Genomic DNA, 22373 nt, shown 5'->3' with positions numbered 1-22373 from the left:
ACCTCCACATAAAATTCTTTCTGATTTAATCGAAGCTCAAAATTCATTCACATTTAGCGTAACCTCAAAACAGAAAAATTCCTAAACCTCTCAACAGTAAAAATTATAATTATGTCGTTCACATTCAGTGTAACGTCCCAACAAAAAATAAATTCCGTAACCTGGTAATAAAACATTGTAACTAACCTCTCAATTAAATTGTCGCTCACTTATGACTTTTCAATAATTCACTGTGAATTTAACCTGGTAAATTTTGGACGACAGCAGTGCTGCGTCATGGCCCTGAAAGATCATTCTGAATAAAAAAAAAAGGAAAAATTCTTACCTCAATACAAGTCGCCGGATATATCTGCTCTTACAATAAATTTTTCCGGCACAGCTCTGTGCAATGCTGGCCGACCTATCTGTCATTTATGAAAGGGAGCAACTGATTTTTCTATTGCAATAATCGGGATGATCATGGATGGGAGAAATTAGTAAATTCTTTAAATTGAAATGAATGGTTGTTAAAAGTTACTTTTTATTTGGAAGATTATTATTACGAGAGTTTTAAAACATTTACATGCGACTTGAGATAACATTACTACATATGCGCGAGGCTGCTTTTTACCTTATACAGTAATACTCAGGCTCTGGCATCGCTGCACCGCGACCGGGCCAGCCAACATGATACACCATGCCAGACCAGACCAGAGCAGACTCCAGACTATCCACAACTTACTGCTACAGCTACACAGTTCCTACTGTAGTCAACACTGCTCTCTGGTCAGAGACCAGGCAGCGCATGAGCAATACATCGAAAGTACATCTGCTCGGACCTTTTACGACGTTTTGCCAATCGTGCACCCAGGTTCGTCGCTGAGTGCACCATCGCAGGCGCTCCTGCCTGTGATGCAGCGTCAAGGGTAACCGCAACCATGGTCTCCGAGCTGATAGTCTATGCTGCTGCAAACGTCGTCGAACTGTTCGTGCAGATGGTTGTCGTCTTGCAAACGTCCCCATCTGTTGACTCAGGGATCGAGACGTGGCTGGACTATCCGTTACAGCCATGCGGATATGATGCCTGTCATCTCGACTACTAGTGATACGAGGCCGTTGGGTTCCAGCACGGCGTTCCGTATTACCCTCCTGAACCCACCGATTCCAAATTCTGCTAAACAGTCATTGGATCTCGACCAACGCGAGCAGCAATGTCGCGATGCGATAAACCGCAATCGCGATAGGCCACGATCCAACCTTTATCAAAGTCGGAAACGTGATGGTACGCATTTCGCCCCTTACACGAGGCAGCACAACAACGTTTCACCAGGCAACGCCAGTCAACTGCTGTTTGTGTATGATAAATCAGTTGGAAACTTTCCTCATGTCAGCACGTTGTAGGTGTCGCCACCGGCGCCAACCTTGTGTGAATGCTCTGAAAAGCTAATCATTTGCATATCACAGCATCTTCTTCCTGTCGGTTAAATTTCGCGTCTGTAGCACGTCATCTTTGTGGTGTAGCAACTTTAATGGCCAGTGGTGTAATAACAATATATTCATATCTTGTCTGAAAACAGAAAGAAAATTTTTGTGGGATTTTGTTGTTTTTACATAATTAAGTACAGTTTAGGGCAAGACTGAAATAATGCTTAATCTTTCACTTCACTTCTCTTCTTTTCGCATTTTTATGTAAGTGGGATCTTTCTTGCTTTTTTATTTTTTCGGACAAATATAGAGGAACCCTAACACATGTATTACTTAATGAATTGACTTCCGGGCTGAAAATCAGACATTCTTACGTTGTACCCACACAACAACTTACGCTTTTTACACACTTATCTGTTAAATGTTCCCTTGTAGTCAGTTTTATTTGATATAGTCATTCTCTGTCAACGAATCTGGTCTGGGAGGCCCCAGTTCCTTTGCGGCTAACTTTTCCTGGTAATTTTCTTTTCTGTTAGCACTAAAAACAGAGTCGATAGAGTTCATGTTGACACTGCACGCGAAAGCCGATTCCTGCACAGTAAACAGCCAACTCTAAACATGAAATGCCGTTCGTGGATATCATTAAATTCAAGAAGTAATGTCTACCGACATGGTCACTTGACCAGAATACAAGCGAAGCACTGAGAACTGTAAGGGCCTAAAGCACACCGTCGTCGATCCTACATTAGAGTGAGTGTCAGAGAAACCAGTGAGACGGCTTTTCTTGAATTTTCATTCAGTATATACAGTGTGGGCGTACAGCGCAGATAAACCTGAGTCACAATAAGATCTACAGATACAAAAGCGTGATACAGTCTCACAATTTTTTTTGAAAGATTTCTTGATGCCTTCAGCTGCCATTCTCTTTATTCTATGTACGATTTCTAGATGATTTTTTAGTAGTAGATTATGTCATCTAAGTCGTTGACCTATGACATCATGTTATGCTCATACAATAAATCCGAGATATTCACGCTATTTTGAGAGAAGTAACGTGCTCCTAAACTAGCGTGAACATCTCGGATTTATTTTATGAACTTAACATGATGTCATAGGAGCAGCGACGTACATGAAATCTTTCAAAAAATTCATCGCAGCTGTGGACCTTATCGCATTGAGAATTATAGTCTCACATTCCATTAGAACTACTGACAGCCTTGGGAGAGCCAGGCCTAACAAATCTCTACCATCTAGTGAGCAAGATGTAAGAGGCAGGCGAAATACCCTCAGACTTCAAGAAGAATATAATAATTCCAATCCCAAAGAAAGCAGGTGTTGACAAATGTGAAAATTACCGAACTATCAGTTTAATATGCCACGGCTGCAAAAAACTAACACAAATTCTTTACAGACGAATGGAAAAACTGGTAGAAGCCGACCTCGGGCAAGATCAGTTTGGATTCTATAGAAATGTTGGAACACGTGAGGCAATACTGACCCTACGACTTATCATAGAAAATAGATTAAGGAAAGGCAAACCTACGTATCTAGCGTTTGTAGACTTAGAGAAACCTTTCGACAATGTTGACTGGAATACTTTCTTTCAAATTCTGAAGGTGACAGGGGTAAAATACAGAGAGCCAAAAGGGTATTTACAATTTGTGCAGAAACCAGATGGAAGGGGCATGAAAGGGAAGCAGTGGTTGGGAAGGGAGTGAGACAGGGTTGTAGCCTATCCCCGATGTTATTCAATCTGTCTATTGAGCAAGCAGTAAAGGAAACAAAAGAAAAATTCGGAGTAGGAATTAAAATCGATGGAGAAGTAATAAAAACTATGAGGTTCGCCGATGACATTGTAATTCTGTCAGAGACAGCAAAGGACTTGGAAGAGCAGTTGAACGGAATGGACAGTGTCTTGAAAGGAGGATATAAGATGAACATCAACAAAAGCAAAACAAGGATAATCGAATGTAGTCGAATTAAATCGGGTGATGCTGAGGGAATTAGATTAGGAAATGAGACTCTCAAAGTAGTAAATGAGTTTTGCTATTTGGGGAGCAAAATAACTGATTATGGTCGAAGTAGAGAGGATATAAAATGTAGACTGGCAATGGCAAGGAAAGCGTTTCTGAAGAAGAGAGTTTGTTTCAACATAGAGTATAGATTTAAGTGTCAGGAAGTCGTTTCTGAAAGTATTTGTATGACGTGTGGCAATGTATGGAAGTGAAACGTGGACGATAAATAGTTTAGACAAGAAGAGAATAGAAGCTTTCGAAATGTGGTGCTGCAGAAGAATGCTGAAGATTGGATAGGTAGATCACATAACTAATGAGGAGGTATGGAATAGAAGTGGAGAGAAGAGAAAATTGTGGTGCAGCTTGACTAGAAGAAGGGATCGGTTGGTAGGGCATATTCTGAGGCATCAAGGGATCACCAGTTTAGCATTGGATGGCAGCGTGGAGGGTAAAAATCGTAGAGGGAGACCAGGAGATGAATACACTAAACAGATTCAGAAAGATGTAGGTTACAGTAGGTACTGGGAGATGAAGAACCTTGCACAGGATAGAGTAGCTTGGAGAGCTGCATCAAACCAGCCTCTGGACTGAAGACCACAACAACAACAACAACAACAGTCTCACAATTGACGATGAGGTGCTTTAGCCCCCTATCGTTCACAGCGACTGAAACGGATCACTGTATGATAAAATCCAAAACTTAATATACTATATCTCATACAGAATCCCACAAAATAGGTTTTTCTATTAGCATATCGATAACATATACTCATGACCTAACTAATTTTACTGTATAGTGAGTGAATTGGCATATCTGATTGTGCTAACATCCGTCGGGATTTATGCCAAGCGAATGGGAATATAAGTCTGCTGCAATGTGCTACCATCTGGTGACACTGACGTAAACTTGAGTGGTAAACGTGCACGTCATGAACCGTGCGCAGTGTTTATGAAATGCATAGGTATTTGGCCGCCGGCCGCTGTGGCCGAGCGGTTCTAGGCGCTTCAGTCCGGAACCGCGCCGCTGCTACGGTCGCAGCTTCGAACCCTGCCTCGGGCATGGATGTGGGTGATGTCCTTAGGTTAGTTAGCTCTAATAAGGGAACCTCCCCATCGCACCCCCCTCAGTTTTAGTTATAAGTTGGCACAGTGGATAGGCCTTGAAAAACTGAACACAGATCAATTGAGAAAACAGGAAGAAGTTGTGTGGAACTGTGAAAAAATAAGCAAAATATACAAACTGATTAGTCCATGGGCCACATAAGCAATATCATGGACGAAGTATGTTTAGAAGCGCCGTGGTCCCGTGGTAGCGTGAGCAGCTGCTGGACGAGAGATGCTTGGTTCAAGTCTTCCCTCGACTGAAAATTTTACTTTCTTTATTTTTGCATAGTTATTATCTGTCCGTTCGTTCATTGACATCTCTGTTCACTGTAATAAGTTTAGTGTCTGTGTTTTGCGACCGCACTGCAAAACCGTGCGATTAGTAGACGAAAGGACGTGCCTCTCCAATAGGAACAGAAAACATTTGATCGTAAGGTCATAGGTCAACCGATTCCTCCACAGGAAAACACATCTGATATATTCTATACGACACTGGTGACGGCATGTGCGTCACATGACAGGAATATGTTGTCGACCCACCTAACTTGTACACTTGGCGAAGGGGTAAAAAGATTCTTCTACCTTGCCCGATTTAGGTTTTCTTGTGGATGTGATAATCACTCCCAAAAAAGTGATGAAAACATAAAGAGTTTGTCACATAAACTGGAAATAAAAAATTAATCTTTTCACTCGATGGAAGATTTGAACCAAGGACCTTTCGTTCCGCAGCTGCTCACGTTACCACGAGACCACGGCGCTCTTCCGTGCCTATCGTCCTTATTGTTGCTTATCTTCCCTTAAACTACTCAGTTTGTATATTTTGCTTATTTTTTCACAGTTCTACACAACTTCTTCCTGTTTTCTCAATTGATCTGTGTTCAGTTTTTTAAGGCCTATCCACTGTGCCAACTTATAACTAAATCTGAGGGGGGGGGGGGGGGTGCGATGGGGAGGTTCCCTTGTAAGTAGTTCTAAGTCTAGCGGACTGATGACCTCAGATGTTAAGTCCCATAGTGCTTACAGCTATTTGAAACTTTTTTTTTTTTTTTTTTTTTGACCGAAGGGCAATTACATTAAGCCAGTTGCGCATGCGCAAAAGCTCCTTAAAACACGCACAACTGATGTGTGCTCGCGACCCTGGTGCCAGATTTCACAGAGTCTAGATGAGAAGCAATGTAACATGCCGCGGTAAATCTAGTGGTGTGCCGTTCAGATTACCCCATCTACATTACGTTAAACAGCATACAAAGAAAAAAATAACCAATAAATCTGCGAGGTGTCAAAAGACAGGGTGTTCACATGCTCTTGTGCTCTTACACAACAGCCGCCACTGCCACACCAGCACGACAGGTTCTGGACATCTGCGACAAGACCGATACATTGTGCGAGTAACTGTGGCCAGGGAAGAAATCCGGGCACTGCTGTTTCATCGGGGTTCATTGGGAACCATCTGCTTGCAGCAGGCTATCACTGACCCGGCTACCACTAGCAGCACGACGCCAGCAAGCATGATTACTCCGTTGTCATAAAAAAAACTGGTTGGAGATTGGAAGAGCGCTCTGTTGTCTGCCTGTGTAAATGATGGACGTAACCTTGTATCGCGTGTACCTAGTGAGCTGCCTGTTACAGAGAGCATTCGCCGCCAACGCACTGCTCCCATCCTATGCTTCATGGTGCGGAGGGCCATCAGTTACAACTCGCGGTTGGTGTTTCTGCAGCGTAGAGTAACGAGCGCCCGCTACACTGCACGGTCTGTTGTCCCCGCGCTACTGCCATTTCTTCGAGAGGAAGGTGATGTGCTTTTTCAGCAAGTCCACATACGGCTCCTACGTCCCCGCGTGCTCTTCGTGGTGTACAACTACTGCGTTGGCTAGCGAGATCACCAGATCTCTCGCTAATTGAATACGTTTCGGGTATGATGAAGTGGTACCCAACTCGTTCTCCAGAGCCTGCAGTAACCATTGCCAAATTGTAACAAAAGCCGCTAGATGCTTGTGATTCGAGCTTATGATTCTGCTTATTGCTTCTGTATTTCTAGGTTTACAGAAGGCTTTGACGCTGTACCACACAAGTGGCTTGAAGGGAAATTGCGTGCTTATGGATTATTGTCTCAGTTATGTGACTACATTCGTGATTTGCTGTCAGAGTGGTCACAGTTCGTAGTAACTGACGGAAAGTCATCGAGTAAAACAGAAGTGATTTGTGGCGTTCCACGAGGTAGTGTTGTAGACCTTCTGCTGTTCCTCGGCGCCCTTTGCCCTACACCACGCACTGTACATCGGATGCGGGGTATGTATATGCAGTGCTGTTTTTCTGGGGGAACGCTGGAGGATGCGTACCCCTAAACGTTTTCGTCGACAAAGTAATTTTTTTACGATGTTGAGAACGTGGAAGAGTGCCAAAGATTTATTTCACAGACGTAATTTTTTTTCATTTTTTCGTCTTGGTAACTGCAATACGAACGATACCAGTGCAGTTTTTGGTGGGAGAAACGATGTCATTGACTGTTTCAAGCATTTCGACGCTGCGGCAACCGTTCTCGACAACTGAATCGCTGGCAGCCAGTTCGACAAGCATGTAGTGCCTTCGCCCGCTAATAGTGGGCGATGGTAGTGCTAAACGGATATGCGTACGCTCAAATCGCATGCCTCATTTGAGTTGATGTAAACTGAAGTGTTCGATACCACTTTCTCTTATATGTTTCTCGGTATTGCCTGCTTCATTTGAGCTGCAAAGTCAACTGAAGACTCCGATACCAATTTCTTTTGTAGTCGACATGTTGATGACGTCATGGCTAAAAGCATCTACATCTACATCCATACTCCGCAAGCCACCTGACGGTGTGTGGCGGAGGGTACCTTGAGTACCTCTATCGGTTCTCCCTTCTATTCCAGTCTCGTATTGTTCGTCGAAAGAAGGACTGTCGGTATGCTTCCGTGTGGGCTCTAATCTCTCTGATTTTATCCCCATGGTCTCTTCGCGAGATATACCTAGGAGGGAGCACTATACTGCTTGAAGGTATGTTCTCGGAACTTCAACAAAAGCCCGTACCGAACTACTGAGCGTCTCTCCTGCAGAGTCTTCCACTGGAGTTTATCTATCATCTCCGTAACGCTTTCGCGATTACTAAATGATCCTGTAACGAAGCGCGCTGCTGTCCGTTGGATCTTCTCTATCTCTTCTATCAACCCTATCTGGTACGGATGCCACACTGCTGAGCAGTATTCAAGCAGTGGGCGAACAAGCGTACTGTAACGGGTGGTATCCCATGCTTTAGTTGTAACTAATTTACGCTGCATTATATCCCATGTCGGAGTACCCTCAAACTTTTTTTTTTAGAAAAAAAGCACTGTATATATGTAAATTTACAACATAAAAACCGGCGCACTGTCGTGCAATAGTCCTCTTATAACACAGACAGGATTATGTAGGTGCAGTTGTTAGAGGTATGGTAATAATGCAGCTGAAAATGGCCTCTTCTTGTAATTAGCGGAACAAGCAACGTGGCGCTGCAACCACGAACAATAAACGGCATTAAGAGGGCAAACAATGCCGAGGGCCCCTGTCTGCAGTAGCGCCCTCACCCTCGTCCGCGTGCTCATCCCTCACCCTCCGTTGACCCAGAAAGTTTTCGGCGCCAGAGCTGGCTGCTGGCTGGCGGGCGAGGCGGCTGCGGATGGCCCACGGAGTCGATACTCGCCGCGCCCGGTTCCGGCCGTATCGACTGGGTGCGCGCGCGGCGGGGCACGGCGCATGCGCAGTAGCCGCTGCGTAGAGCGCGCCGGCCGGCCGCCAGCCTAAGCTGCTCAGTCGTGTGTCGGTCGCGTGTGCCGTAGGATGTGCGCGGGTTCGGTCGTGGCTGGGGCGCTGGCCGCCGTCGTCGTCGCCGCGACGCTGGTCGGCGGCTCCCCAGACGTAATCAACATCGAACCTCACCTGTGAGTAAAGCAAGCGGCCTTAGCCACGGATCTGTCAGAGGTTCAGCCGAAAACTGCGTGCGGTTTATATCACCTGTGATTGTGCGTTATGTCATTGCTTTAATCCGATACATAATCACGGGCGCTGTACAGCGCAACATCGATGTGAAAATTTATACTTGCATTTTACTTTCAGATTACATTTCTTGACAAAAGAGAGTTTATTGTCAGTGAAGCGCGTATCATGACGCTTTAGTAATTTCTTGCAGTCTTGTTATTTCTGGAAGAGATTTTTGTTAGTGGACTACCGAAAACTTTTGTAAACAAACATCTTTGCTTTTGTCTTCTGATAATGACAGCCATTCGTCAATCACATTTCACTCCATCGATGTTTTGATTATTGGGAAAATTGCTTCGGGTACTGTCTAATACGTAACGCATTTCATTAATAATTACCAGCTCTCATTCCTCCAGTTTACATTCGCTGGTACTACTGATTCTCACAACGATTTTCCCTTTTGGTGCGGAGTCGTACAATTTAAAGTTACTGCTTTCACTCTCTGAGAGTCTTACAACTGTCACTATTCCATAAACCAGTATTATCACATTAATTGTTTGTAAACATTTCATACGATGCTGTTAAAATCCAGCTTACATGTTGAGGGAATACATTATTGTTCTGTAATAGGATAAAAGTACGGTTAACGCGTTCATCTCTCCATTCATCAGGTTACGTACAGTATACTCCCGTATGGAGGATAAATTTCAAGGTTGTGAATAAAGTCAAAGAGGAGAAGCAACTGGTGCAATGTATTGGCAGTAAAATCACCACAAAGATACAGGTTAAAACGAACACGGCGAAATTAGGTGGAACGATGCTACCTGGAAAAGAAAGCTCAACTTCCTTAATGATATTAAGAGTACGTGTTGTTCTATATACTAGGTCAATATTGACACGACTGCTTTGGTAATTACAGTAGAGTAACAATTGCCTACGCGCTGTAACGATTAGTCTGATTACGTGTCATACTCTTGATGGGCATTACATCGTTGATATGAAAAAAAAAGTCATAGTTTATAGATCGGCTTTGTTTTCTTTTGAATACACATGTTTTTGGGATTGAGTGTTATAGCGACTTTTGAGTTAGCTTAAAAATAGACATTATCTCATTGAGCTTAACATAATGCTTAGTATCTCTATATGACTTAATATCATTTGCCACTTTATCCGTGTCTCTAGAAAGTCGAGGTGTCACGCCTCGTTCGTAGAAGGGACTGAACCACAGTTTAGAGCTGCGTCTTTATTACTCATTTCACGATTACATTACTCTCCCGGGAACATGGGGAAAAATGATATGGTTGGATGTCCGTACCTTCACAAATTTCAGTATTGTGCGGCATCAACTGTGTGGATTCTAACTTGGATTTTGCGTACGTTTTTTGCATTTCGAGAAATTGTTTATTTTATTCCGCTCAGTCAATAGGGAACTGTAATGAGTCATATTTAAAAAAATTATCAGATATTTTGAAATGTGGGACAGTTTCTAAAACTGCAAAAGGGAATTTCCGCCATTGTCTTCTTACGTGTTCCTATGCATCTGTCGGTCTATAAATAATAGAAATGGAGTAAGACACTATACCCGAATCCTAGTGACAGTGGTTTCGTAACTCAGTTTCTCCTGCTCAGTTTTAGTTTCACAGAACTTCTTGAAAGTCATTTAATGCCTAAGGATCTACCAAATTGACCACAGTAGTTTTCTTTTCTTTTTAAATTTCAGTTTATACCTACGATAACATAGTGGTAAGTCAGATTATAAGTAATTCTAAAACAGAGCATTTAATTTTCTCTCCACAGGCTCCATCGATGATTGTGCAGGGTGCCTAGCGATACTTTACTATCCCATTCAGGAATTGTCTAACACTGCAGAATACAATATTGTGGTTGCATTCCCTCCCTTTTTCGATGGAAGTTTCTGTCAGGAAAGTTGCAGAATATGTGGTAGTCAATTTAGGTTGAATGAGGAAAAAGGATAAAATGAACTGAAAAACTTATCGGATCGTGTTTCATAAGCTATCGCATTAGCGACTGCTTCTGTTTAGCTCTACCGCTGTCTATTGAAAGAGCAATTTATCGTGTTTTAGTGATGTCCTTTGCTCTATAAACTGTTTGAAGGGCCCAAATTATGGTTATGGTTCTGAGTAACACGCAGAAAATCCCTAAGATCAGCGACTGCCACCCGTCTACTCGATGAAAGAGTATATTTGATGATTTTCGAGTTTTAGTCAATGGTTTTGGTTTTTTCTTGAACTCGGCCAAGTGATGGAGAGTGCAGGTTCCACTCTCCTTCCCTCATCTATGCAAACACATCACTACCGAGTTCAGTATTTACATTTTCTCCCTTTTTTTAAATAATTTTCTGTGTGCTATGTCCGCGGTCGTAAATTATTTCAGACACGTACTTTTTCATACGCACTGTCACTGAATTTATTTATCGCAAAATCGCTGTGTGTAAGTGGAGGGGGGTGGGGGGTCGTGCGCGCATGCACGCCCCATTTTTCAAACGTGAACGCCGAAATCGATATGGTGAGACGGATACACTGTTCAGTCATATTAACGTGGCCACCTGTCAAAAACCTGAATCCTTCGACAGCACGGATCGCTGCGAGACGCGCTGAGAGTCAATGAGTTTCTGGAAAGTGCCGACAGGGTGCGGGGTTATGGCAATTCTAGAGCCATGGCCAGCTCCCCTAGGTTTCTCAGTTATCCGTAGCGCGAGCAGCCCGATGGAGGTGGCCCCACGCATTCTCGATTGGGTTTAAATCTGGGGAGTCTGGTGGCCTCGGGAGGAAGGTAAACGCGTCCTAGTGCTCTTTGAATCACGAACGTGCACTGCAAGCCGTGTGACACGTCGCATTGTCGTGCTGGTAGATGCCACCGTGCTGAGGGAAAACAAATTGCATGCAGTGATGAACATGGTCGCCAAGGATAGATGCAGACATTTGTTGATCCCTTGTGCCTTGCAGACTAACGAGATCACGCAGCGATTGCGACGAAAACATTCTCCAGGTTATAACGCTCCCTCCTAAGAGCCTGGACTCTTTCCGACGATTGTTGCACGGTAGTAGCCTTCAGATGTTTCACCCCCACATAGACAAGGTCCACAGGAAGGTCTGTGCCAGAACGTCCATCCTATACCCAGTTCTCAACACATCCAGCTCCCTTCCCCGCCCTGTAGGAGTGAACGTTTATCAGGCCCTCATACGGCCCGTAATGGTGTATGCATGCCCTGTTCGGGGATACGCGGCCATGCAGCACCTGGACAAACTCCAGAGGCTGCAGAACCGCGCCCTCAGGAGGACACTGCACCTACCCATGGGATTCCCCACCCACGATCTGCAGGCCGCTGCCGAAATCCCACTCCTCAAAGGAAGATTCCAAGATCTGGCAAGGGCTTCCTACGAGAGCTCTTCCAGGTCTGGAAATAACCTCATCCACTCCTTAGGTCGGTGTGACATGTCCCGCGATAATCACAAACGCCCAATGACGATCTCTGACGACTAAGTCGAAGAGAACATTACTATATCCAATTCCTAAGCCTCCTCCCTCTCGCATAATACCAATCAACCTCAGGCAAGTACCAGACACACACAGAACATTCATCACATCACGCAGACACCCAAAAACTACAGAAATAATCATACACACAAGTACAAAAAATGGTTCAAATGGCTCTGAACAATATGCGACTTAACTTCTGAGGTCATCAGTCGCCTAGAACTTAGAACTAATTAAACCTAACTAACCTAAGGACACCACACACATCCATGCCCGAGGCAGGATTCGAACCTGCGACCGTAGCGGTCGCTCAGCTCCAGGCTGTAGCGCCTAGAACCGCACGGCCACTCCGGCCGGCCACACAAGTCCACAGTGGAGTAAAAGCCGTAAGGATTCCCCAAAGAGGGGAAAGTATTAGATGAGAGTGAGTGAGAGCATCCCGACACTTCGCCTGAAGATTATGGATACGCAATTCATTGAAACATTGCGACTAGAAGACGACGCCACTCGGCTGATAACCCGTGAAGATTTCCTAGTGAAATACGCCGAGAAAGCCTGCAATCGCATTTTCCATTATTTAACTGCCCCCGTAAATTGAGAAACTCTTGTATCTAGTAAGAAATTTTTCGAGCTTTACCAGTCCTCCATCGTAATTGTCTCTCGGTCACTGTTAACTTCATCGTCAAGCAAGTAGTCAGCCGAAGGTCACGAACTGTGATTACTTGTGACAACTAGGCCTTCACAAAATTTTCACCCGACAGTTTTTGGTTGTTTGGTTATGACTGTGTGCTGAAAAGATATTAGCCTTGTGGTTCACGATGTGGGCTTCTCAGGAGAGACAGGGAATCTAATGAAGATTAGATTCTGCCGTCTGTCGCGAAAGGGAGGGATTGCGGGGTTGCGGCCGATGGCTGGGAAAGCGCACACAAAAACGCGCTCGTGTGTGTGTGTGTGTGTGTGTGTGTGTGTGTGTGTGTGTGTGTTTACATTCATGCGGGGCATTCCCCCCTCCGCACACAAGTGCCGCTTTCTTGCACTGTTTACTAAGTGGCCTTAAGCAAAAACTAATCGATGTTTGGTTGACTCAACTGAGCATACACGTCAGCTACGCCTTCTTCTGTGTCTTCCGTTTGTTGCAATTGACTCGTATCTGTGAACACTCACATGAAGGAGCTAAAAAAGTTTACATGTACATAGGTGACAAGACCCGAAACACATATTGGGCTTCAGGCTCTATCTCTGTGCAGAATGGAAGCAGTTGCCTAGGGTTGTCAGTGCACTTTGATTTACCATGGAATGAGCGCGTATACCCAATAAGGTGGATAACGTAGTGAGAGCTATCTGAGGCATAGTAATGAAACCTGTACAATTGTCTCGTGCCCGCTTGAGTCATGAACCTACAGCCACATTCTGCGAATCACTGTCATGTTTGTGGTGGACGGTACCTCTTATTCTGCCGTTTATTGAGGTTTCCTCCCACTCAGTTCTAGGTTGGAGCGTGGTTAGACCCAGTGCCTGTTCGTCTCTGCACAACCTTTCTGTATTCATACATCTGTACTCTGTAAGCTATTTTACTCCGTAAATGGAGGGTACTTCATAAACGACTGTCACTCTACCTCCATCTCTTGATATTGAAGTTACGAATGGCACAAGGAAAGAACGGCTATCTGTACGCCTCCGTATAAACTCCTCTCTCATCGTCATTTCGCGGGATGTTTGTAGAACGAAGCAATAAGATGGTCGACTTTTATAGGAACGTGCGCTCTAGGGAATTTAAAAAGTAAACAACACTGCGATGCACAATGTCCTTACTGGAGCGCCTCCCACAGGAGTTGGATGAGAATCCGCGCGATGTTTCCTTTCGCTTCACGAAACTGTGGCGAAACACGGTACTCTTCTTTGCGTCGTCGCCATTTCCTCTATCACCACTCCAGTGAAAGTGTAACGATCGTCTTATAAGGTACCTCCTTTGTGGGTAGTGAAACATATCATATGATGGGAGTTGTAACGAAACTGTTGTTACTTGGGGAGACAGTGAAATTTTGCTGGGGCGAGAATTTTCAACATTGAAAAGAGATTATTTGATTTAAACAAAAAAAACTCAAAAATTTGTTATTCTTGTGTTACATAGACATCAAGAAACGTGTGATCATGGGGGTGTTTCTTACTGATCACATTTTCCTCCACCACAGAGTTACTTTGAGACAAATGCCAATGTTTACTGCTAGAACAATTTCCAAAACATTACACTATTGTAATTATTTCTGCTGTGACACTTATATAGTTCAGTTGATTTCTTATACGTATCTTAGTTCGGTGTAACTCGGAGTAATCTGCTTTCTGCTGCTGCTGAAGTAGTCGTTGCCTCGGTCCATTTCATCTGCTAACTGGATCAAGTTACGTGGGGGTTGTTTTTCTGGAGGAGACCAGACAGCGAGGTCATTGGTCTCATCGGAATAGGGAAGGAAGAAGAAGGAAGTCGGCCGTGCCCTTTCAAAGGAACCATCTCGGCATTTGCCTGGAGCGATGTAGGGAAACCACGGAAAACCTAAATCAGGATGGCCGGACGCGGGATTGAACCGTCGTCCTCCCGAATGTGAGTCCATCAAGTTACGTGAATTCCATTAAATAATTCAGGTACCAAGTCGTTTTATAGTGGTTTATTTGTGACAAGTTGCGCCATTTCTTCTTAGTGGGAGCCCACTCCACGTAACAGGCTGCATAGTCACAATACTGCATTACAACAATTAGATTATTGCACAGACGTGCGACACAGTGGTTGCCTCTCAAAACAATCTCCAACTGACCATTCTTGAGCCTTGTGGTCCTCCAATTTATACATTTTTTTGACATTCAACTCAACAAAACTACAGTGCAAATTTATTGACTTAACAATTAAAAGTTTAACATTTTTATGAGTAACTATCCACAAAACATTGCTTATTTTATGCTGAAACTGGCGTATACAATAAAAAAAGACTTTTACATAGAATATACGTCATATAAAATACTGAAAGATAACAATGCCAACCTAAATTTTCTTAATTATGGCTTAATTTGTAAATGCAAAATATTGCGAATATTTATTGGACGAGCATGACCTACTAACAAACAAATGGAATAATAAATTTTATAAGATGTAATGTATTACGCGAAATCACTTATTAGATACCATTGGAATTGCGGAACTTTCAAAACAGGAATGTAAAACAAAAGGGTTGTTTTATTTCAGAGTGGAGGGCTGGATACTAATTCTGACGAAGTTATATGAATACGAGGTGTCTGTTCTTTCGGACATGTTCGAAAGAACAGATAGCACGTGGAATCCACAGCATTGATACCGTATGTATAATATGAAGTTGGAGGACGAGAAAAGAAAGGAAAGCGACTAATGGTGTCAGCTGCATCAGGACTAGACGCAGATAGGTGGGCTCGGTGGAAAATGTGGGTCGACCGGGAGGCGGTTGCGATAAAAACAGTGTCCGTGTGGTGCAGTGGTTAACGCGACTGCCTAGAAAGCAGGAGGTCCTGGGTTCGACTCCCGGCCTGGTACACTGTCACTCGTCGCCGCTGATTCTGCGTCAAGTCTCGATGCAGCTGACATCAATAGTCCATTCCCTTTCTTCCCCTCCCTGCCCCACCACTTTCAATTTATGTATTCTGACGAGATTGATTTGATTCTGATTTACTAAATTAAGATGTATATGTCCAGATTGAAGTAACGAATGAAAATTTGCACCAAGGCCAGGTTTCGAAACAAGATCTCCTCCTCAGTAGGCGGACGTGCTAACCACCACGCCACCCTGACAGGGTGACTCCGTACGATTGCATGGACTACCCTAGCTAGCATGCCTCCTCCCTCCTCAATCGAAATTCCCATTCACACTTCAGCCCACTGGATGTTCCCACCAATGCTGTTTCATTTCAGGGAAAATACCAAGTGAGCTGAAGCATGGATCGAAAACTGGAATTAGGGGGGAGGCGTGCTAGGGTAGTCGGTACAATTGTACAAAACCACTGTGCCCGGATGGCGTAGAGGGTGGCACATCTGTATAGTGAGCAAGAGACCCAGGTTCGAATCTAGACCTAGGTACAAATCTTCATTCGTCGCTTGAGTCTGCTTGTATACTCCATATATATGTGATGCTTGAAAAGCTCTCTAGAACCACATAATTTCATTTTATTAAATTAAGATTTGAAGCTCTCAAAGTTCAGGCAGGCGAGAGACTTCTTCACCAGGCTGACTACAGAGGATCAGACACGGCAAAATCCCCAACGCACTGCCCCGGAAACCTCAAACTATTACCATAAATCACTACCACACTCTTGGTGCTAGTTTAGTACGGACCTGACGCCCACCATCACAAGAAAACCCACAACTGGCAATTTTGTAGGTATGTGTAAGTAACAAAATCGTTAAATATTTTCAACATTTCGCGGCCCTGACAGCAACTGTATAAATATTAATTTTAATTTTATAAACCAACACCCTCAGTTGCAAAGTTTACCTAGATTTACTTAGGTTTCAGTCGGAATAACCCAATCTTCTTCAGAGTAAAAGTAACTACCGTTTGTCCATAGTGGACATCGTCAAGATAAAATTACAAATCCATAAATTATCGTCAGACTGTAAAAACTTATCTGAATTTTCCTAGACAGGCCATACGTCGTAAGCACGTGATGTCTTCCTCATATCATGACCAACGAATACTTCATAAATGTTAAGACAGTCGATCTAAGTACGTTGTGCACAGGATAACATATACGCCCATTTCCTCAGCTGTACCTTTGTTTTATTTCACTTTACTAGTGAATTAAAGGTAAGGCTTTAGGTTCGCGGCTTGTCCCAACAAGTACCTATCACACAGTTTATGCACAGGCGCAAGGTATTGTGTCCTCATGACACTACGGTCAGTCACGGTAGGCCTCCAGCACTCGTGGCTGCCGCATCGCGGTCGCGAAGTGTGGCCGAGGCAGCTTCAGATAGGTTTTTACAGTCTGACGATAACTTATGGATTTGTAGTTTTAGCTTGACGATGCCCGCTATGGACAAACGGTAGTTACTTTTATTCTGAAGAACGTTGGGTTATCCCGACTGAAACCTAGGTAAATCGAGGTAAACGTTGCAACTGAGGCTGTTGGTTTTTAAATTTAAAATTAACAAAACCCTTGACTGGTGGAAAACATTTTGCACATATAGCTAATGAGATTGTGCAACTCGTCTAAACCACTCATAACCACTGCATCTGCGGGAACATTTAAAGAGTGATCTCAAAAAATTTCAAAAGCAAATGGGCCCACCATAAATAAGTTTAATAAAGCTAGTCAGACAAAATAAGGCTGAAATAACAACTTAATCAAACAAATTATAAAAGAACAACTGTGGCTGGTCCCGGCGGAGGTTCGAGTCCTTAGGTTAAGTAGTGTCCGCAGCTCGTGGTCGTGCGGTAGCGTTCTCGCTTCCCACGCCCGGGTTCGATTCCCGGCGGGGTCAGGGATTTTCTCTGCCTCGTGATGACTGGGTGTTGTGTGATGTCCTTAGGTTAGTTAGGTTTAAGTAGTTCTAAGTTCTAGGGGACTGATGACCATAAATGTTAAGTCCCATAGTGCTCAGAGCCATTTGAACCATTTGGTTAAGTAGTGTGTAAGCTTAGGGGCTGATGACCTTAGCAGTTAAGTCCCATAAGATTTCACACACATTAAAATAACAACTTAGCTGATGATAAGATCCAGAATACCCAAGTCAGCATTGGCAGTTGTTAATAAGTGTAAACTGAAAATTTCCGGAAGGCAATAAGATAGGCCACTATACTAAAACTTTTACCAATACGACTGGTAGGTCCGATCAAAAAACACAACTATCAAAATAGTAAAAATTTTCTCGAGTAACGCCCATAAGCCTGAAATGATAATTAAACCAAGACCATAAGCTGTCGACAGGCGTTGATGTACATGAACGGGGAGAGTTTAAAATGTGTGCTCCGACCGGACTCGAACCCGGGATCTCCTGCTTACAAGGCAGTCACACTATCCACTTTTTTCATTTTGTTCGTTGTGTTTGGTCGTTGCGGAAGTCACATGACATCCATTCAAGTTCGTTGTTGGCTCTTTCACTCGGTTTTTTTATTACAGAGGCCAGCCAGCTCTCTGACGGAACACGCTGAGTTACCGTGCCGGCACCCATTTGAGCCACCGAGGGCACAGAGGATAATGCGACTGCAGGGATTTATCCCTTGCCCACTCCCCGTGAGAGCCACATTCCCATATTAATGTCCACACACTACATTCCTAGTGCCCCTGCCCATTACACTCATCACTCGCGGCAGACAATCTTACTGAGTCCCGTAAGAGTTCGGGCAATGGGTGTGCATCCAGCACAGAAGAAAAAGATCAATGGCTGGTTAGCCTTAACTATATATGAAGATGGTATCTGTTCTTTCGGACATGTCCGAAAGAAACGATAAATCCCTGCAGTCGCACTATCCTCTGTGCCCTCGGTGGCTCAGATGGCAGAGCTTCTGCCATGTAAACAGGAGATCCTGGGTTAGAGTCCCCGTCGGGGCACACATTTTAAACTCTCCCCGTTCATATCAACGCCTGTCGACAGCTTAGGGTCTTAACTTAATTATCATTTCATTCTAAGAGCGCTGCATGGTCATCGATGGTAACTGTTCTTACGGGACTCGGTAAGATTCTCTGCCGCGAGTAATTAGCGTAATGGGCAGGGGCACTACGAAAGTACTGTGTGGACATTAAGTTGGGAATGTGGGTCTCACGGGGAGCGTGCAAGGCATAAATCCCTGCAGTCGAACTAACCTCTGTGGCCTCGGTGGGTCAGATGTATAGAGCGTGTGCCATGTAAGGAGGAGATGCGGGTTCGAGTCCCGGTCGGGGCACACATTTTCAACTGTGCCCGTTCATGTATATCAACGCCTGTCGACAGCTTAGGGTCTTGATTTAATTATTACTGAATTCTAAGAGAGCTGCATCGTCACCGATGGTGACATGTCCGAAAGAACAGATACCATCTTCATATACCCTTAAGCCTGGGTCGCACAGAACTGAGCAATTACAAAAATGGTTCAAATGGCTCTGAGCACTATGGGACTTAACAGCTATGGTCATCAGTCCCCCAGAACTTAGAACTACTTAAACCTAACGACAGCACACAACACCCAGCCATCACGAGGCAGAGAAAATCCCTGACCCCGCCGGGAATCGAACCCGGGAACCCGGGCGTGGGAAGCGAGAACGCTACCGCACGACCACGAGATGCGGGCTGAGCAATTACACTCACAGCGCCAGCGCAATAGAGCAAAGCTATGCATCGAAGTGACAGAAGTCATGGGATAGTGGTATGCACATATACAGGGTTATTACAAATGATTGAAGCGATTTCACAGCTCTACAATAACTTTATTATTTGAGATATTTTCAAAATGCTTTGCACACACATACGAAAACTCAGTTTATTTAGTCATTCACAAATGTTCGGTATGTGCCCCTTTAGTGATTCGGCAGACATCAAGCCGATAATCAAGTTTCTCCCACACTCGGCGCAGCATGTCCCCATCAATGAGTTCGAAAGCATCGTTGATGCGAGCTCGCAGGAGGTTTAAACACTGAATCTTTCACATAACCCCACAGAAAGAAATGCATGGGGTTAAGTCGGGAGAGCGTGGAGGCCATGACATGAATTGCTGATCATGATCTCCACCACGACCGATCCATCGGTTTTCCAATCCCCTGTTTAAGAAATGCCGAACATCATGATGGAAGTGCGGTGGAGCATCATCCTGTTGAAAGATTAAGTCGGCGCTGTCGGTCTCCAGTTGTGGCATGAGCCAATTTTCCGCGGGCTACGCGTGAAACTTGCCCACACGCGTTCAACCGTTTCTTCGCTCACTGCAGGGCCGACCCGTTGATTTCCCCTTACAGAGGCATCCAGAAGCTTTAAACTGCGCATACCATCGCCGAATGGAGTTAGCAGTTGGCGGATCTTTGTTGAACTTCGTCCTGAAGTGTCGTTACACTGTTATGACTGACTGATGTGAGTGCATTTCAAGCACGTCATACGCTTTCTCGGCTCCTGTCGCCATTTTGTCTCACTGCGCTCTCGAGCGCTCCCTGCGGCAGAAACCTGAAGTGCGGCTTCAGTCGAACAAAACTTTATGAGTTTTTCTACGTATCTGTAGTGTGTCGTGACCATATGTCAATGATTGGAGCTACAGTGAATTTATGAAATCGCTTCAATCATTTGTAATAGCCCTGTACATATGGCGTTAGCAGCGCGTAGAAATAGAAAAGCGCAGTGCATTGGCGGAGGTCCCACGTGTCCTCAGGTGACTCGTGTGGAAAGGTGACCTATACGTGATTATGGCCGCACGGTGGGAACTAAGACTTGGAACGCGGAATGGTAGTTGAAGCTACACGTGTGGGACATGCCAATTCGGAAATCGTTAGAGAATTAATATTCAGAGATCCGCAGTATCAAGAGTGTGCAGAGAATACCAAAATTCATGCATTGTCGCTCATCACAGACAACGCAGTGGCAAACGGCCTTCACATAACAACCGAGAGTAGTGGCGTTTACGTGAGTTGTCATTACTAACAGACAAGCAACAGTGCGCGAAATAACCGCAATCAATGTGGGGCGTACGACGGACATATCGGTTAGTACAGTGCGGCGAAATTTGTCGTTAGTAGGCTGTGGCAGCAGACGACTGACGCGAGAGCCTTTATAACAGCACGAAATCACCTGCAGCGCTTCTCCTGGCCTCGTGACCCTAAACCCTAGACGACTGGGGTAAACCGATTTCAATTGGTGTGAGCTGATGGTAGGGTTCGAGAGTGGCGTATACCCCACGAAGCCATAGATCCGAGTTGTCAAAAAGGCACTTTACAAGCTATTGGTGGCTCCACAATGGTGTGAGCTGCGTTTACATGGAACGGACTGGGTCCCCTGTTCCAACTGAACTGATCATTGGCTGGAAATGGTTACGTTGGATTACTTGGGAGACTTTGTAACCATTCATGGTCTTAATGTGCCCAAATACATGGAAGTTTATGGAGGACAATGCGTTATGTCACCAGGCTACCAATGTTCGAGATCGGTTTGAAGATCATTCTGGACTATTCGAATACATGGTTTGGCCACTCGCGAGTCTCTTCGAACATTTGTAGGATATAACGCGAAATCAGTCCGTGCACTAAATCCTGCTCTGGAAATACACTGCTGGCCACCGTAAATGCAACACCCTGAAGGAAGCATCCGAATCAAGTGAAATTTACACCATGAGTTTGCAGCGATGAGATATGCAACTGATTAGAATTTCAGCGCAGACGCACATCACGCGCGCCTGTGGCGCCATCTCATAGCGCCATTTAAGGCCTGGCGATTTCGACGAGTGTACGTTCGGCACGTGTGTTTACCTTGTGGTTGTTTCACAAGACGATCAGTTATGCCTCGTAGACAACAGCGAACATCTTTCGATCAAGTATCCGAGTTCGACAGAGGAAGGATAGTGGCTTACCGAGATTGTGGATTATCATACAGAGAAATCGCTAGTCGTGTTGGACGAAACCAAACAACTGTAATGCGGATATGTGACCGTTGGATGCAGGAGGGTACGACGGACCGACGTGGTCGATCGCTTTCACGTCGGTGCACCACTGCACGTGCTGATAGGCAAATTGTGCGCATGGCAGTGACGGATCGCTCAGTGACACCCCGAACCATAGCACAGCACATTGCGTCTGTAACGCATCATCCAGTGTCTGCGCGTACCATTCGACGCCGTTTACAGCAGAGTGGTCTGTCCGCAAGACGTCCATTGCTTCGTCTACCATTGACGCAGAACCACAGACGTCTCCGTCGCCGATGGTGTGATGACAGACGGATGTGGACGGCAGAATGGAATGACGTTGTCTTTACTGACGAGGCACGCATCTGTCTGCAGCACCACGATGGTCGGATTCGAGTGTGGAGACACCGTGGAGAGAGGATGCTGGACAGCTGCATTATGCACCGCCACACTGGTCTTGCACCGGGTATTATGGTATGGGTCGGTATTCGATATTACTCTCGCACGCCTCTAGTACGCATTGCCGGTACTTTAAATAGCCGGCGCTACATATCCGAGGTGCTGGAGCCAGTTGTCCTTCCTTACCTTCAGGGCTCGGCCACAGCCATATTTCAACAGGATAATGCGCGACCACACGTGGCACGCATTGTCCAAAGGTTCTTCGTCAATAACCAGATTGAATTGCTTCCCTGGCCGGCTCGCTCTCCGGATCTATCGCCGACAGAAAACATGTCGTCCATGGTTGCTCAATGAGTGACCCAGATTACATCCCCAGCTGCCACACCAGATGATC

The 22373-nt window shown here is 44.8% G+C and overlaps 1 protein-coding gene and 1 non-coding gene across 4 annotated transcripts in view; both read left to right on the top strand.

Annotated features, from left to right (window-relative positions):
- Positions 1-8347: 8347 nt before the first annotated feature.
- LOC124798185 (voltage-dependent calcium channel subunit alpha-2/delta-3) overlaps positions 8348-22373 on the top strand; it is a 792806-nt gene continuing 778780 nt past the window's right edge. For all 3 annotated transcript variants that reach the window (XM_047261474.1, XM_047261473.1, XM_047261472.1), the window contains exon 1: positions 8348-8461. In XM_047261474.1, coding sequence (XP_047117430.1) covers positions 8361-8461 — 101 coding nt within the window. In that variant the 5' untranslated portion in view covers positions 8348-8360. The remainder of the gene's footprint in view (positions 8462-22373) is intronic.
- Trnas-aga lies at positions 15477-15550 on the top strand. The gene has a single exon. It is a non-coding gene; the product is annotated as a tRNA-Ser (tRNA).

The sequence above is a fragment of the Schistocerca piceifrons genome, chromosome 5 (assembly GCF_021461385.2).
Source record: "Schistocerca piceifrons isolate TAMUIC-IGC-003096 chromosome 5, iqSchPice1.1, whole genome shotgun sequence".
Lineage (NCBI taxonomy): Eukaryota > Metazoa > Arthropoda > Insecta > Orthoptera > Acrididae > Schistocerca > Schistocerca piceifrons.
Note: the sequence above shows the minus strand (reverse complement) of the source record. Positions and strands in the feature narration are given on the sequence as shown.